The following is an 18,009-nucleotide window of genomic DNA, read 5'->3' as shown; positions in this document are numbered from 1 at the left end:
TACGGAGGGTCGAGGCACAAGTGTTCCGAGCCTTTCGATACTGAGATTTTGACTCATCAGTCCCCAGTAACCTAAATATATCCCACGTTTTCCTTTTCTTACGGAGAAGGATACGGACCTCCCTACTGAACCATGGTGGCGAGTTTTTCGGCCCCTTTGGTATAGTCCAAGGGATGTGAGGTGTGGTAACTTTTAAGTATGAATTTCGAAATGCGTCCCAGGCCGTTTCAATGGAGGACTCTGGGTCTATTGTCCAATCTATTAACGATGCTGAGTGCATGATGTCTGGTATGTTTGCTTTCCAGACGTTGGGTCTGGACTGGACTGACGCGTCCTCATGACTGGCAGTTATATGGAAGTCGAAAGTTAAAACTGCGTGGTCACTTTTACCTAAGGGTGGCATATGATGGAGGTTCGCAACATCATCCTCATAGTGAGTCAGTATAAGATCTAATAAGGATGATTCAGTGTCCGGATCGTACCTTGTCGCTTCTTTCACATGTTGCACTAGAGCACATGTGATAACCCCATCAACTAGTTCCTGCTCGAAAGAATTCTCCGACGATTTAGTTCGCAGATTTTCCCAGTCTACCATAGGTGCATTAAAGTCCCCTAGGATTAGACATCGACCACTTTGGGACCAAGTATTGAGACTGCTTAACAGGATCTCATTTGCCTCACAGCTTGGACTGCGATAGACCAAACCAATCAGCAGCTCTTGTCCCTTGCATTTTAAGCGAAGACTAACTAATTCACACGTCCCACTCTCATGGGATACACTATCGATAATGGTAAATGGGATAGCAGTCCTAATGAGTAGAGCTACTCCCCCTCCTTTGCGCTTTTGTGTTCTGTCGGCCCTTACTAACGTAAAGCCCTCGAAATCAAGTTCTATACTATCTATAGCCTGTGTCAGCCAGGTTTCTGTTACTGCGATTATATCTGGCTTTGTAGAGTCAATCTGTACACCTAGTTCCGATCGCTTATTAAGTAAGCTTCGTGCATTGGTGTAACAGATCCGAAGCCTGTTTAAGTGCCTTCGTGCTTCACCCAGAGTGGCTTCGGCATCATTCTCTGTCGAAGTCTTACAACCCGAAAATTTACAATTTTTAGGTCCTTTTCGCCAGCGTCTAACCTATGTTGTAGTTCTTTCTCGGCTTCCCGTCTTTTAACACGGTCTGCCAACGGTAGGTCCTTTCGGATAAAGACTCCTGAACCCTTTAATTTGTGTCCATTTTGTAAAATTAGGTCACGTTCGTTCGAAGAGCCGAATACTACTTTAAGCAGTCTGGAATGATTTGGTTTCGAGTCCGTTAGACTCCTAGTCTGTACACCTTTAGCAAGGTGACCCCAGTCATATTTTGAGGCATGAGTTGATTAAGCAGCTGCCTAATCAGTACAATGTCATGCTCAAAACGAGCTTTAGGTTCAGAGCTATCGCTCTCCTTAATTCTATGAAAAATAGCTGATCTGTCGCTATGATCAGCTTTCGATTTTTCAACCACTTTTACGGGGGCAGGTTTCCCTTTTATATCAATACTTTTCTTCTTTACAACCTTTACCCATTCGTCAACGGTGCTGGTAGAAGCAATAACAGTTGCGTCAAACCTAGTGTTGGGTTTTGGGGGGTTGTCGACGACCTGAGGGATCGTGTTATGTTTACCATTTGAAACCGATCGAGCCTTGCGATTGCGGCTCCTAGGTGTTTCCTGTTGGATCCCATCTGGGAGACGGGGAACAGAAGACCCTACTTTTCTTGAGCTTTTTTTAAGGCAGGCCTCTTTGGAGACTGCTTTTCCTTCTTTGACGGGCGTGAGTCATCTATCACCGGACTAACCTTAGTTTCCTTCACGTTGATTTGCGTGTCGACAGATCGAGTGCTGTTTGACGCGTTCCGACTATGCTTGATAAAACACTTCTTTGCAGCATCAACCAGTGAGATGGCCTCGGTTAGCAAACTGTTTGCATCCGAGCAGCACTGTTGACAAAACCACACACAACCCTTCTTACTGAACCGTTTGAAAGCAGCAGGCGTTAAGTTCGTGCAAACTTCGTGGTACCAGCCTTTGCACTCGTCGCACTGCATGCCGCTTTCAACAGGATAACGACAACCCGGACGTTGACAACTGCTTTTTTTACACTGTCCGGTCATTTAGGAGGGGTTCTTTTTTAAACTGTGATGATACTCAGAACAAAAAAATTTATCAATGACCAAAAGTGAAGGGCTGTAGATTGCTAGGACCAAAAGTACTAACAGATACAGTTGAAAAAGAGGTACTCAAAAGTACCAACGACAAAATAGCAAAAACAATACTTTAGTCGGATACTTTAACTGAAATAAATTCAATTAAAGTGAAAGACAGTAGTCTTGATACGTAATAAACGATCAAAACAAGTCGCTTGGACTAGTTCAGTCGGCAGCGAATTCCAGCATTTGACAACTCTTAAAGAGAAGTTGTGTCTACAGTCCATTTTGCTATGTTGTATCTCCAATTTCTGGGTGTTACCGCTTAGGTTTGTATTGGGACTAAGCTTAAGTAAGTGTTTAAGGGGATGTCCAGAAGTGCTAAGGATACTGTAAGCCGTCAGAAGGTCACCTCTAGGACGCCTATACTCTAATGGGTAAAGCTTAAGTGATTGGAGGCGCTTTTCATAAGGTTTGAATTTGAGTCCCCGAACTGATTTCGTGGCTCGCTGTTGGATACCCTCCAGAGTGTCCTTATCGATAAGGACACTCCAAAAAGATCCTTTTGGAGTGAGGGAGGAAATACTATGTTTCCGTACTCTAAATGAGAACGAATGAAACTGTTGAAGATTATGTGGAAAGTTCTTCCGTCAAACTGGCCAAAAATGCGCTTCAATGTTACCAGTGCAAGGTTTGCTCGAAAGGCATTTTTGTCACAGTTAGCGTAAGACTTCAAATCGTGGGGCACCAGGACTCCTAAATCTTTTTCGACTTTGGATACTACTAGAGAGGAGTTTCTTAAGCTGTAACTGTAGTCTGTGACATGTCGCGGATGGACTACTTTACACTTTGAAGTGTTAAAGTCCGTTAGGAATATATACCTTATATTCTCCTGAGCATATCTTTATTCCACAATATGGTTAAAAACTCGAGATTTAGACAAATACCTAAGAGTATATTAAATACAGGAATTAAACAACAAATACAAGAAAAAGAATACCATCACCAGATAAACGCCCGGGAGTAGCGCTAAGCTTCAAATGGTTCAAATGGTTGTGGACGGAATAGAAGAAGCTTTCGCTTAACAGGCTTCCGTGTCTAGTAGCAGGGGATCACCAAATCCTCCAGGCAGGGACCTAGGTATGTTAACAATAAAAGAGGAAAAGAGATTGGTAAATCATAATGTGATGCTGTCCTTGGTCCTTAAGAATAGGTCAAGTTGCCTCTTGAAGGACTCCTGAGAAGTCGCTTGGACTAGCTCGGCCGGCAGCGAATTCCAGCTTTTGACAACTCTTAAGGAGTAGAAGTTGTGTCTACATTCCGTCTTGCTATGTTGTGTTTCCAGTTTCTGGGTGTTACCCCTTAGGTTATTATTCGAACTAAGCTTAAGTAGGTGTTTAAGAGGATGTCCAGAAGTGTTAAGAATACTATAAGCCATTAATAAATCACCTCTAAGACGCCTATACTCTAATGGGTAAAGGTCTAGTGAACGGAGGCGTTCTTCGTAAGGCTTAGATTTGAGTCCTCGAACCGATTTCGTGGCTCGCTGTTGGATACGCTCCAAAGTGACCTTGTCCTTTTGGAGTGAGGAGGGGAGTACTATGTTTCCGTACTCTAAATGGGGACGGATGAAACTATTGAAGACTGTGTGGAAAGTTCTTCCGTCAAACTGGCCAAAAATGCGCTTCAATGTTACCAGTGCAAGGTTTGCTCGAAAGGCATTTTTGTCACAGTTAGCGTAAGACTTCAAATCGTGGGGCACCAGGACTCCTAAATCTTTTTCGACTTGGGATACTACTAGAGAGGAGTTTCTTAAGCTGTAACTGTAGTCTGTGACATGTCGCAGATGGACTACTTTACACTTTGAAGTGTTAAAGGTAAGTCCGTTATCGTCTGCCCAACTTTGAAGTCGAGTCAGATCCTCCTGAAGTGCCTGTGTATCGTCTTGGTTGCGTATCTCTCTCCAAAGTTTCACGTCGTCGGCAAAAAGTAATAAGTCTGACGTTACCTGTTGAGGAAGATCATTTATGTAGATCAAGAAGAGAAGAGGCCTCAGTACTGAGCCCTGGGGACCCCACTAGGACATTCCATAGCCTGAGATAAAGTGAAATTAACCCTAACCTTAAAGTGTCGATTTTTTAGGTATGAAGTAAGCCAATCGATTAGGGGTGGTTTGATACCTAGTCGTTTGAGCTTATTGATAAGACACAAGTGGTTAACCTTATCAAAAGCTTTTGAGAAATCAAGGTAAATGACATCAACCTTTCCCTTGCAATCGAGGATGCTTGTCCATCTGTCCACCGCAGTCAGCAGGTTGGTTGTACAAGAGTAACCCTTCCTGAAACCATGCTGTTGGGGTGAGAAGAAATTTAAGGACAGTAGATAGTCGTTTAAACCGTCGCATATCAGGGACTCTATGAGTTTTGAAGGTAATGACAGAAGAGCCACCGGCCGATAACTTGAAGGTTCATTGCGTCGACCACCTTTGAAAATTGGTGTGATGTGAGTCAACTTCCAATTTTCCGGTAATTTGCCTCGGCTTAGCGAGTGTGAAAACAGCACGCTAAGCGGCGTTGCCAGGATTGAGGCTGCCTCCTCAGTATGGCAGGATGAACCGTATCCGGGCCAGGAGAAGTGTCTAGTCTTAAGTGCTGCAATTTCCGGAACACCAAGTCAGCGCTTAGGTCCACTTCAGAAAGTCCTGTGGAATTGCAGGTGAAACTGTCGTCAATAAAGTTGATGTCCGCCGGTTGAAATGTTTGAGAGTAATGTGCCGCCAGAAGGTTAGCGGCGTCGCCATCGTTGTTGGTCGGGCCGCTAAAACCTAGCAGTTGAGAAGCTCCTGTTTTGGCTTGACGAAGAGAGGCTGCATAACGGAATAGGCTTCTAGGGTTAGAGGCGAATTTGTCCATAAGCTTTGTTTGGTACTGAAGCCTGTCTTCTCTTATAGCCTTCGTGCATATGTTCCTGATATGTTTATATTGCCTATACGCTCCATCGTTATTAGTTCGTTTGTATTCCGCCCAACAGTGCCTTTTGCGGCTTAGCAGGCGGATAGAGCGGGATAGTCCTTCCAGCATACGACTATCGTACTCGATGTCGGCAGTTGGCTTCCTGTAAATGACTCCGACTAGACACCTCGAAGTACTAGACAATCTTACAGAGCACCATATGGATTCCTCAAGATTGTTAAACTCGAGGTTGTGAACTTGGTGCACCTCCAAGCAAGAGCTTATGTATATGGCTACTCCGCCCCCAATTCCTGTTTTTCTGTCGTTGCGGAACAAAGTCATCCCAGGTAATGCTAACTCTTGGTCCGAGAACTGAGAAGATATCCAGGTTTCAGATATTCCTATCAGATGGGCCTTATTAGCGTTGCTAAGTTCACGTAATTCATCCAGTTTGTTTGGTAGACTCGCGGCGTTCATATATAAGCAGTTTATGCTTTCAATTTGGAACGCGTGAGCTTCGTCCTGTTTTTCTGTATGAACCTTATGTGAATGGACAGGTAGCCCACCTATATGAGGTTTGCCGAGGTGGTAGGCCCTGTCCTTTACACGTTTTTTTATCGTTTAGACAGTCCACAAGTGGAATGGTCAGCTCCAACTTGCCTTTGTTCTTGGTCGTAGCTTCGTATGGCCTATCCGGGTGCATGTGGATTCCAGGTGGCGATCGACGTCTATTGGCACGAAATGCTTCCAGAACTGCAGCCGCCATGTGGGAAGATGGGAAGGTTATCTTCATTAGACGGGGTCTAAGATCACCATCCTTCTTGGCTAGTCTCGTTTGATGAATTTCCATTCCCTGATGTCAGAATTTGATTGAGTAGGGTCTGCATTTTCCGGTATACCTTGAACAATTATGTTTCTACCGCGGAAAAACTTCTCGCGAGATTCTTTAGGGATGTTTCGTATGATATTGCGCTCAGAGTACGGTATGTCGGGCAATATTCTTACGTTACCATCTGATTTCAGCAAGTGACTTGCTAGCAAGACGTCCTCTACGTCGGTAGCATTCTTAAGTGTTACTCGGAGAAGCCTCGGGTGATTTAGATGCTTAGAATCCTTTCCTCGAGTGAGCCGGGTGACCGTCAAAGGCTCTATTCTAGGAAGTTCGAGCTTCTTGTTCAATTCACCCCAGAGCATCCTGTCGTTTTTGTCCTGCAGACTGAGAGGAAGGTCAGGATTGTCAACGAGGTTCATGATAATGAGAGAATCGTCACGAACTGTTGTTAATTTACCAGGTTTCACGATGGGTTCAGGTTTAATAACTTGTTGAAACAAAGGACTCCAGTCCCAGTTTAAGGACAGGAGGCTAGGCTGTGGTGGTCCCTGAATTTCTTTTAAAAAAGTGAACTGTTGGAACTCCAATCACGTGTTGAGGTAATTAATTTCATTTGTTTATGACTCGATGGGAAAGTCGATAGCCAGCTGACACATTTTTTGTTCTAGGCTAGTGAATTTTTTTAGTGTCCTCATAAATTATCTGCTTTAGAAGACAAAAAACATAAGGGAATATCAGGTGCAAGTTTATCACCAAGTCATTAAAAAACTGTGATCAAGTAGCCTCTGGTTCTTCTATATGACAATGGCCAATCGATCATCATATGGAAGCTTAGCTATTCGGGAATCAGTTTAGCTGTGGTTCTTGGAATCTTTTACAGCCACTGATCGTCTTTTTTTAGGCACAGGCTACCCTCTTATATATAGTACTCATGTTGAGTACTGACAAATACTAAATGAAAAGTCAAAAATGCTTTAGAGTCGACATAGACGATGGCACTATGTATCAAACATATGGTCCTAAAACCTTTGGTGGCTATTGCACGGTATCTTGAAGTAGATTTTAAGTCTTGGCTAACTATGACTCCTAAGTAATTTTTCTGTCTGGATAGCAGGTAGCTCAGTGTTATTCTCCGTGTATCAGTACCTTGGTGGCCGTTATACACCATAATGCACTTAAATTATCTATCAGCAAGTGCCAAATTTTTGACCATTTATCGAGGTCAGTTGGAATTTCTAAGCTACCAACTTTACTTCCTATCGCTCTCCATATCTTGATATCGTCAGTATATAATAAAACCGATGATGGTAGGAGACTAGAAAGATCACTTACATGCGGGAGTGTAGAGGCAAATAAATCCCCAAAATAAGTAGCTCTGTAAGACTTCGACGTTTAGTTTTGATGATCTCACCTGGTTAACGGCTCTCGGTCACGTATCTACACCATATCACGAGCGTGTACACTGCGCCTCACATCTCCTACAACCGCTAGCCAGCTTAAATCAGTCACATATCGACATATCAATAGCCTATCAATTATATCTTCGAACCTCTTCGCTTCCGACTTCTGATCTCACTAGTCTGGCACATTACCATTAGAGAAGTTGTAACTGGTCAAGGTGTGATCAAATTCCGAATGCTTGTGACATCTTTAGGAGGAACAACACCGGCCCGAAAATTGAACCCTGAAATATTCCACTTAGTTGACGCCTAACTAGCGAGTTATTAATCCACCTTAATAAGTTGCCTCCAAATCCGATATTATTTGATTTATATAATATCCGGTTTCGGACTGTAGCCACACGACCTTTGAAGCCGAGCATGTGACTACTAAAAATATTTATATTCAACAACTGACAAGAAGAAAAGGTTAACTATAAAAAACACGTTAACATTATTTCAGTTCAATTCGATCGGATGGCATGGTTCAGCATCACAGGCGCGGTCATTCTTGTGTAAATTATCTATTTCATTCATATTAAATATATTATCCTATCTCCAGCCTAAATGTGTTCTCCAGAAGTATGTAACGTCATATTGGTGATTCTTACGTTAGGACGAGTCAGTGTAGACAACGATGTCACGTCCGCGTAAGATCTGATAGATAAGGTAGTCATATGATGACGAATCTACAATTTTAGGATCAGGTCTATTATTAGAGCAGTACTAATAACTAAGCAAACCATAATTCTTAAATTCTACACTTGCTCCTTATAACTGATTAATATTACTCACGAATGCACACTGGTATCTCAATATTTTATTTGAATACCAGCAAACTTTGATTTTGTACGTCTGTGTTGGAAATAATCGATCCATCTTCACTTGGGTCGCGTGCATCGAAATTCAGAACTCGTCAGTTTTCCAGCCAAAACTTAGAGAAAGGCTTTTATTATTGTATTTGGTAATTAGCAGTGAAATAATACGCTCCTCATGGTTTAGAAACATACAAGAGAAGTGTTTCTGAATTGTGTCAGTTGCAGAAATAACTTACAAGTATGTTCTCAAACATTTACCGATAATCGTACTGATGGTGACGAAACAAGTGTCAGGTACGGGATGATCTTGTTTTTTGATGAACAAAACTGCCATTATTGTAGGTCTCACAGATGGACAGTTTCCTAAGCAAGTTGAAACCACTAAAAACCTACCAGCTTAAGTCAAGCAGCTAAGTATCACAATCAAATCACGTTGCAACCCGTCGTGAAACAGTAGTCTAGCTCAAAATATATTAACGTGTATCCCCCAAACGTTTGCCGTCAACTTTCATATTTGCCATGAGATACTTCTATACAAGAATGCCACTTGTCTATTTTGCCATATTCTAGATATCTTTGGAGGAAACTCGTTCAGAACAACTCAAACTTATCGATGCTCTGAAGGCCCTAGTTATCTACACGTTCTTCCAAAACCTGCATCTTACCTGAAGATATAACTATTATAGGGGCTATCATAATAATAAATTATCAGAAATCCAGATAGCAGAAAAAAGAGGCAAACTTGTTGGCACCAGGTGATGTCGAAATTATTTGTTAGTGATGTGGTTAAAGATCATAGCTAAGATGGAAAACTGGTGATTTTGGAAACCCATGTGTGAGACTATTAATAAAAGCTCCGAAGTGAATAAAATTTAATAATCTGTTAAGTAGTGTTTTCCTCATAATTCTGACGGTAACTGGAGCGATACTATTGGACTTTTGAATCAAAATAACTTCGTTCTCATATTTCAACTTGAAACCAAATATGTGGCCTTCTGTGAGTTAGGATTTGTTTATCACTTTAGATAGAGTGTAAAACTGTCTGTAATTATGTAGGATTATGGTCTAGTTTGTTTTTAGTACTGCCCTAATAATAGAGTTAATCCTAAAATCGTAGATTTGTCATTATGTGACTACCTAATCTACAAGATCTTAGTGAACTTCACATCGTTGTCTACACTGACTCATCGTATCGTTGCAATCAACGATGTGATACTTGGTACTTAGGAAGAACACATTTTAGCTAGGGATGGAATAATGTGGAAAGGTATGAGTTACACAAGAATGATCACGCCTCCAAGAGTGAGCCACGCCATGCCAGCTGAGTGATTTGAATGTTACCGTGTACACGACTGTTGACCTTCTCCTCGTGTTAATTGTTGAATAATTATCTTGTCAGTAATTATGTATTCGGCCTCAAAGGTTGTGTGGTTAAGAACCGATGCAATAGAACGACCGGAACTTAAAGATTTCTTACGTTTTTCGAGTGTTCACGAGTCCTTTGATCCAACTCTGATTTGATCGTATCGTAATGCAAACGAAGCAACCTCGAACATAATAATTTATTTTATTCGCGTTAGCGAATAACGGAATAATGTCAAATACAAGAATGAATTTCGGATACTTATAATTGATAAAATCGTTATCCCAGACAAACAATAAGAGAAACTATGTGAAGAGGAAGATCGAAGAAGGCAAACACGTCGACTCACTGTACTATTCACAGCAAGTGTTAATGCAGCTCAAACAAGATAATTCATGGTGTTGAAAAAATACAGGCATTGGATTAAATAATAAGTGGTAGATATACTCATAAGACATATAAGAGTGGAAGTATAAGGGCATGAAAATAGATATGTGCGCCTAAGGTCACCATTTTCCATGAAAACAATAGAGTTGTCATGTAGGTAGAAATGACTAAATAGTCACATGTTGTCTGAGATATCAAGGACTTTTCAAAACTTAGGACAAATCATGTGTGTACTAGTACTAGACACTACAAGTCCTTTAACGAATTATAGTGTCTTATGTAGAGTTTTTTCTTATCAGCTTTGACGGATCAACCTATAGTTTGGTGAAAAATATCAGCAATGCTTCGGTGTTATTACTAGAACCGCAGATGAACAGTTCATAGATTCGACCAGTCACACAACCACTGAAAATATGAAAGCACCGGTAGGTCGTTTCATCTTAGAAAGGAACTCAGGAGTGCACATCATTGGCTTTGCGACCAGTAGTCGAGCACAGGACATTCAGTCTCGCATGTGAAAGCACAATTATCAGACAGGTCATTGAGCTGTAACCTTGTTGCGCAGAAGTGTAACTTCACTCCATTCATACCTTGTAACATATTAGGCCATAATTCTTACAGGATAATTCAAAACAAACTCCAACGTTCACTTTGTTCACTCTTTTCATCCGCTATGAACGACGTATCAAATTCAACAGCAGAATATTTCACCATCTTTCAAGTTTTAATTCCCACACTTTCCTTCTGGTCAAAATATTTGTGGAAATAGATTTGCTTGAATGTAGTGCGATACATGAACCGGAATCGACTGGCATTAACTAGAGAACCATTAGAAACTAGGAAGGACTATGTAGCTAGTTCGTCTTAGTCTAATGCTCCTGCTCACCCATACATTTCTCAGGAGTGAAATGTGAATTCAACCACCCAAGGAAAACTAGTGGAAAACACATCAGTGGATTTTGTGCAGTTTGACCTAAATGCCTCACAGTTGTAAGTAATAGATGACGAAGTCTCAAATCTCAATGAAGCAACTGTCTGAGGATGATAACTAACATTTTGGTAATTATCCAACTGAGTTCAGTTCACAACTCAACTCAATGTCAACCTGTATATTCGCCATAACACTAACCAATAAAACTTGAAAATGATGAGTGACAGAGAATTATGATCAATTTCAGTTCATTCATTCTACATCGACAAAAATAACAGTTAAGTGAAATGTCAGTTTCCCAGTGTTTTCATCATCACTGTCTCTTTCAAACTAATCATTCAGTGTACAGTAAAACCAATGAACACCTATCAAGCTAGTACCCTATTCGAGTCAAAACTAATCAGATGTTTACTTTTCATTGATCAAATTGGTTGCATCGAGTTTATCGTTTATCCAATCAGTACAGAGATCTCTCTAAATCATTTCAACCGGATCAGCTCGATTTGTTGAAACACGCAAACATACCAACAAACAACATTCATACATAATCTGCATTTCCGAAATTCCATCTACATCAACATGGTATTTGACTTACTTTTATGAGATTGCATTGTGAGTGATTGGTGTGCTTTCGGTTTACCTTCACGAACACCACAATGGAAGATTATTGTGAATAATACTCCAATGCCAACGACAATCAATGTAACATTTCGAAATATGGGTAAATCTTGAATTGTTATATTGTATTCTGAATGTACGACTAACTGTTTCCCAACATTTGTTGACTGGTTATTTATCGAATCATTGAACAATGTTGCTCGTTCACTTCCAACAATAATGTCAGTTGTTATTAATGATTTTGTGAACAGTTGACTGTTGTTCACATTGTTGTCAGTCTCATTTACTGATTTCAAAAGTAACGAACTGGATTTTCTGATTCAAAATACATACGTTATAAGCAATGTAGCCAAATGTCCGATTCCATGGAATAAATATCTCAAGGATGCAAGTAATTCTCGTTCATCATGTTGGTCTGTCAAATCATTGATAATTGATAAGTGGGGAATTTGTACAGCTGCACAACCAACCTTCAAAATATTGTTTTGTAGATAAAAGGAGAATCAATTAGTTTGAATGTTGTTTTATTTTAAACTATCATCAATACGAAATCAGCGTTTAGTCAATTCATCCGACTCTGCAGAAAACAAGAACCGCTCGGACCTGAGAGATTTCTTTTGAAGACCGCAAGTGGATACACGATTATTTAGAACTGATATTTTCTAAATGAAGTATCTACTGTACGGTTCTCAGAGTTTACTGAGCTATTCTATGATTTTGTGTTCAAACATATTCAATCATCGCCAATTATGTTATCGCTTATTACAACACAATTTACTACTTATTGGGATACCATGGAAAGTAGATTTATTATTGTACTCATAAATGATGTTTTGTGGATTTTGTAGAAATTAGGGTTCGTTTGCATGAGGGACTGATTTAATTTGGGAAACTGTTAGAAAAGAGAGGACTTCCAAGACAGTTGTTTCGTCTTATTATTATATTTTCTTTAAGTATGACTAGTACATGAACTGAACCAAGAATTTCCAAGCCAGTCTGTCAGTTCATTAGTTTAAGGCTTATTATTTTGTATATCAGTAGAATCATTTACAAAATATTTTGGCATTTAATATGTGCGCTCCGATTGACAGAATCTGATTTCATGTATCCCATCGATAAAACTTTACGTTCGTTTTATTTTAAAAGATTATTTACAAAAATATTTATTCTCAACTCCATTCGAATTTACTTCGATGACGACTTTACAGTAATCGGTCAAATAGTTTGTTTTTAACCTTTGAGCATGTTGATATTTCATCCAGTTAGACCATTTAATAAACTTTTGTAAAGCAAGGACAATAAACCTGATAGAATGAGGTGACCTAATTTCACTTTGTGTACTTTAAATCTTCCACATATGTACTGGTGTGCATAAAGAAATAAATTTTTAAAAATATTTTAGTGGATAAGATACATACCATAATTTAGTTCAATAGTGAACAAATGACTATTTTGATAAATCGATGAATTGATCAGATATGATAGAAACCGTTATGTAACCGTGTGCAAGAAACGTGTGAAAACCATTGTGATTACGGTAGACAAAATGATAGTAAGTATCGAAATACAACAGTAAAGTGACCATAATAATATTAGCTAGAGAAGGCAAGAAAACTTAAGTAATAAGATATCTAAATTCATTTTATTGAATAAAACTGAAATAATAAGGCCTTCGTAATATTCATTCCAATGTCTACACATTTACATAGATTTAGATCAAACACATCATACTAAAATATTCACTCAATCGACCAACATTATCACCTAATATTTTCCGAGTGATTTCAAAATTCCACATACCTGAACACAAATTATAAGCATGCCATTGATTAATCTTCACCACAATTGGAAGACCAACAAAATATTCCGGTTGTCCGAACATCAACGGAAAAGCAACAAGCATCAATAAACATCCACCTAAATGCCATGACTTTCTCTGTCCAAGTCTCAACTGCCGTTTCATTCGACTGAAAACCTCTTATCCTTCTTTACACTTCCATCTTCACACGTTATCGACTGGTGACCAGTTGTCGGTTTTTCAGTTAGACCGAGTGGACGATCTGATAAATAACCAATCAATGGTGTGGCTAATCCATTAGCAATCTGACCACACAGTAATAATGCCCCAACTTGTGAACTACTCAAACTGATACAACCTTCATAGAATATGATGTAGAATATACTGATAACTCCTGCAACAAGATCTTTAAGCATTTGACCCGTTCCATAAGCAATTTTACTAATCCACTTCATTTTATTTGTCGTTGTAGCTTGGATAACTGATAACGATTGTGAGACTTTGATGTCATTCATAATTCACTGATTTGACCAAGATTTATGAGTGAGTTAATTCAAGTGCACACACTAACTTGTTGAAGTGAGTAAAATTTCAATGATTTATGCTATTTGTGAGAATTGAAATTAGTCTCTTTTAAATACTGTTGTATGTACAATAATTTCGCAGCAATTTTATGGCCTAATTAATCAATATGAACTGACTTGTCTCATTGTCCAATCAGTGAATAACTATTTTGGCTTTTATACTAACCGGCTTGATGAAAGATGAATAACAACTTCATTACAATGAAATGATTCCACTGATATTTCTTACACTATTCATTGAGTACCTTTTTTTAAAATGTGTCCTATCCACTTCCAGCGCTTCTCCCTGATTTCTTCCTCCGCTAGGATCTGGTTTGTTCTCTACCACAATAGCTTGTTACTGATAGTGTCTGGTCATCGGATCCAAAGTATTTTGCGTAGACAGCTGTTAATAAACACTTGTATTTTCTGTATTAGCAAACGTATAATGGAAGAGTCATAGGATTATTATTACCTTGATTTTCCCATTGTCATGTAGAAGTTAATCAAGAGTAAATGCTTAATTTAATCATCACGCGTACATTGATCAAAACTACCCTTGGATGTTCAAAATTTATATCGACATTATGACCATTTCTATGGCAATGATTTAAATTCAATATCCCGAATAAACCATACTGGCGTAGATATATTTGAAGATATTAATTTGAAGCTATATATTTCAAAGATTTCTTTATTGACTCATTACATTTTGATTGTGATAAATTCAAGTGATTAGTTCTGTTTTTTAAAAACACACATATTTTTTCTAATTTACGATCTATTATCAGTTGTTATGACCAGCCTTAAATTCAATGGAGCTCAGGAGATTTCCTAATAAAAACCTTTGTAATAGAAAATCTATCATTGATTATTATTGTTATATTTTGCAGCCTGAGCGCCCTGTTAATGTATAAGGTAACGATACCGCCAATTAGAGAGCAGTGACTAGTCGATCGGACCAATGACGCATAAAACACGTGCGAGCAGTCTAGAGTCCCGATTGGTCCTGCTTTCCGCCTAGCCCAGCCAGTTAAGTCCAGAAGACCAATCTCAGCCTCTGCAATATGAATCATTTATTTCAAACATACGGGGTTTATACAGCAACCAGACAGACCACATCGTACCAACAAAATAGGAAACAACATGTGTACGAGATTTAGCCAAATGTGGATGTGAATGGGGAAGGTAGTAATTAATAGACAGGGCATAATTCAAGAATGGTGAATCGTATAATAATAGTTCATAGGTCAAAATAAGGCTCATAAATATAGGGACACGAATATGAATAGCTTGGTTATTCAACAATTATACGATAAATTATACCATAAATGGATACCAAAGTTACCATTCATTATGCTTATTGGAACATAACAATCATAAATGTATTGATCATTACAATGATATATATCATGACAATCTTTGTAAAATACTACTTCTTAGGGTACAACTACTGGATTACATCAATTGCATTCAAATTCTAAGGTTAATTATTATTCACATTTTAGCTGTGTAAAGTATACAATTTCACTCTTCTACTGTGATTTTAATTTTTTCGCATTTTCAAAACTAATGACATGATTCTGCTATTGATCATTAAGAAATATCTTTAGTCATGCATATTTATCACATTAGTCTTTCAGAATGCACGAAAACTAATTCTTATCTTACTTATTTTATTATATCTAAATGAATATTTATCTTATTTAGATCTGATGATATTTTCTGTGACTTTTCCTGACTAATATGAAATACTTCAAAAAATGCCATTTGTATAATGAGATTGAAATAATGATGTAATTTGTTTTGTCTGATTAGGGTCAATCTCATGATTGAAAATAAATTTATATTTTAATTAGACTAAATCATTTTGTTTCATATTATTCTAGGTTAAGAAATGAGCACTCATGAGAAAGCTGAAATTTTCGGCGAAATAAAATAAGCTAACGTGAGAACTTTGAGAATAGTTTCATCAAGAACCTATTGTAATTCGTGAATATTTGTGGAGGTTGTCGAGGTTTTGATTGAGGTCATGAATCGATCAATGTTAGACCACCATTTGAAACTTGAGAGTATTGGACGAATTGTTCTTCCTTATATAGGTCTCTTCAGCAGTGCACATCCACGATCCCGGACGCGGGATTCGAACCTAGGACTCTGGGTCTCGCGCATGAACGCCTAATCACTAGACCACTTAGCCGGTATCCAACACTATTCATGTCTAACTCCAACCAATTAGTGAACTTTTGAAAGTCAGGAAGCTACTGACACTGAATTCACCAAAGTCTAGACCACTTCAATAACTGCACAGATTTCCATGTTTTCATTGTGAGAGTGAAGGATAATGAGTTTAATCGCTCACTAGGTAGCTGGTGTTCATTTCTGAGGAATGCGAAGCTACGATAAAAATATGCTTAAAATAAACATCGTTTCTTATCAAATAATTTTTAGAGCGTTTCTATTCAAGAAGCGATGAAATAGAATGAATATATATCACACCACCAATCTTCTCGATGCTTGATTAATCGTAAAGACATATAGGAGCTGTGATCAGGTCTGACAACTATCTTATGTAAATGCATGCTAGACTACTTGAAAGTAGTGTAATTTTCGTGCGTGATTTTAGAAGTGCACTTTCTAAAGATCAGTTAAATCAGTGTTCAACATCATCGTACGAAATTTCGGTGAACACGTTAATTCGAAAATGGTAAATTAGGTTGGAAATTATCAACTATTACTTGATTAGTGTGTGTATCACTGTGGCGACTGAATTATTGAGTCAATCACTCCATAGATAATCAGAATAGAACAGTTTCATGAAAATTTCACACAATATATACCCAGTATCTTGCTAAGTGATGAAAGTCAAGTGTTTTTAACCCAGTGGCTTGTGATAAGCTTTGTGTTGCTGATATACAATTGATAAACGGGTTTTTATTCTCTCAGTCACATAAAGAACTTATCGAAGGTTTTTGATAGTGTTCTATTTTATAGAGAATTCATGTTCACAGAGTTGTAGAATAAGTGACCCTTTATGAATTTGTGAATAACTGGCCAATAATACAATACCTGATTGAGAAACTATTGAAGAAGTGGAAAGTTTCACATATCTGGTATCATCATCGATGAATTTGAAGGATTTGGTGTAGACGTAAATACAAGCATTGGCGAAGTAAGGACAGCAATCCTACAGTTGGAGGACATATGGAACTGAATACAACTGTCACTGAATATCAAAGTCACAATCTTCAATACGAACGTTAATACAGTCCTACTGTACGGAGCTGAAACGTGGACAACTACTATAACTACCATCTAAGTTGTACAGATATTTATAAACAATTGTCTTTGCAAAATACTCTAGATCCGTTGATTGGATACCATCAGTAACGACTTACTATAGGAGAGAACAAACTGTCTTCAAACTGAAGAGGAAATTATGAAATGACACTAGAGGTCCATGGACACACATTTAGGAGATCATCAAACTGCCTCACGGGGCAAGCACTAAATTGGAATCGCAGAGGAAAAAGGAAAAGAGGCAGACCAAATAACACATTACTTCGGGAATAGCAGTTGAACATCGAAGGAATGAATAGCGGTTGTAAATTAGCTACCGGTGTGACTTACCTTGTTTTCGTTAATCTGTACATTTATTAGTGTTGCCGATTCATGGAATGATTACTATTAAATAAATCGTTAGCGTTACAGCTCAATAAAATCTTCGATCATTCCTTTGTTACATTTTGAACACAACATTAACCTATTACCGGTTTAATTCACGAGTCAATCTAAGCTAGAACGCCATTTTAAAACCTGGAAGCACTGGATGGCTATTTCGTTCCTGTATGAAACTCCTCAGTATTGCACATCCACGATAACGCATGCGGGACTGGCTTCAAAATGAATTTTCCAGAGTTCTGTTGAGATGTCTTAAATTTTGGACCCTAATCCGTGCAATTCACGACAGGTATCTAACACAGACCAAGGATGAAGGGTTGGAAAGGATCATGGGTGGATTCAGGTTAGATACTAACACTGTTGGTTACCCGCTCAGTGGTCTGGAGTTTAAGTGTTCAGGTGCGACACTGAGTCCTGAGTTCGTGTCTAATGTGTGTGATTGT

The 18,009-nt window shown here is 38.6% G+C and overlaps 1 protein-coding gene across 1 annotated transcript; it reads right to left on the bottom strand.

Annotated features, from left to right (window-relative positions):
- Positions 1-11,464: 11,464 nt before the first annotated feature.
- On the bottom strand, positions 11,465-14,158 carry MFSD12_2 (Major facilitator super domain-containing protein 12). Its single transcript, XM_051208212.1, has 2 exons — positions 13,325-14,158; positions 11,465-11,994 (listed from the first exon to the last, which is right to left on the bottom strand). The coding sequence occupies exon 1, from the start codon at positions 13,835-13,837 to the stop codon at positions 13,484-13,486; it is 354 nt and encodes a 117-aa protein (XP_051066591.1). The 5' UTR covers positions 13,838-14,158; the 3' UTR covers positions 11,465-11,994; positions 13,325-13,483.
- Positions 14,159-18,009: the final 3,851 nt, after the last annotated feature.

Source organism: Schistosoma haematobium, chromosome 4 (genome assembly GCF_000699445.3).
Source record: "Schistosoma haematobium chromosome 4, whole genome shotgun sequence".
NCBI lineage: Eukaryota > Metazoa > Platyhelminthes > Trematoda > Strigeidida > Schistosomatidae > Schistosoma > Schistosoma haematobium.
This window is presented reverse-complemented; position numbering and strand designations above follow the sequence as displayed.

What these genes read in the sequence shown, in the direction of transcription:
- MFSD12_2 (XM_051208212.1), bottom strand. Translation starts at nt 13,837, where the DNA reads ATGAATGACATCAAAGTCTCACAATCGTTATCAGTTATCCAAGCTACA.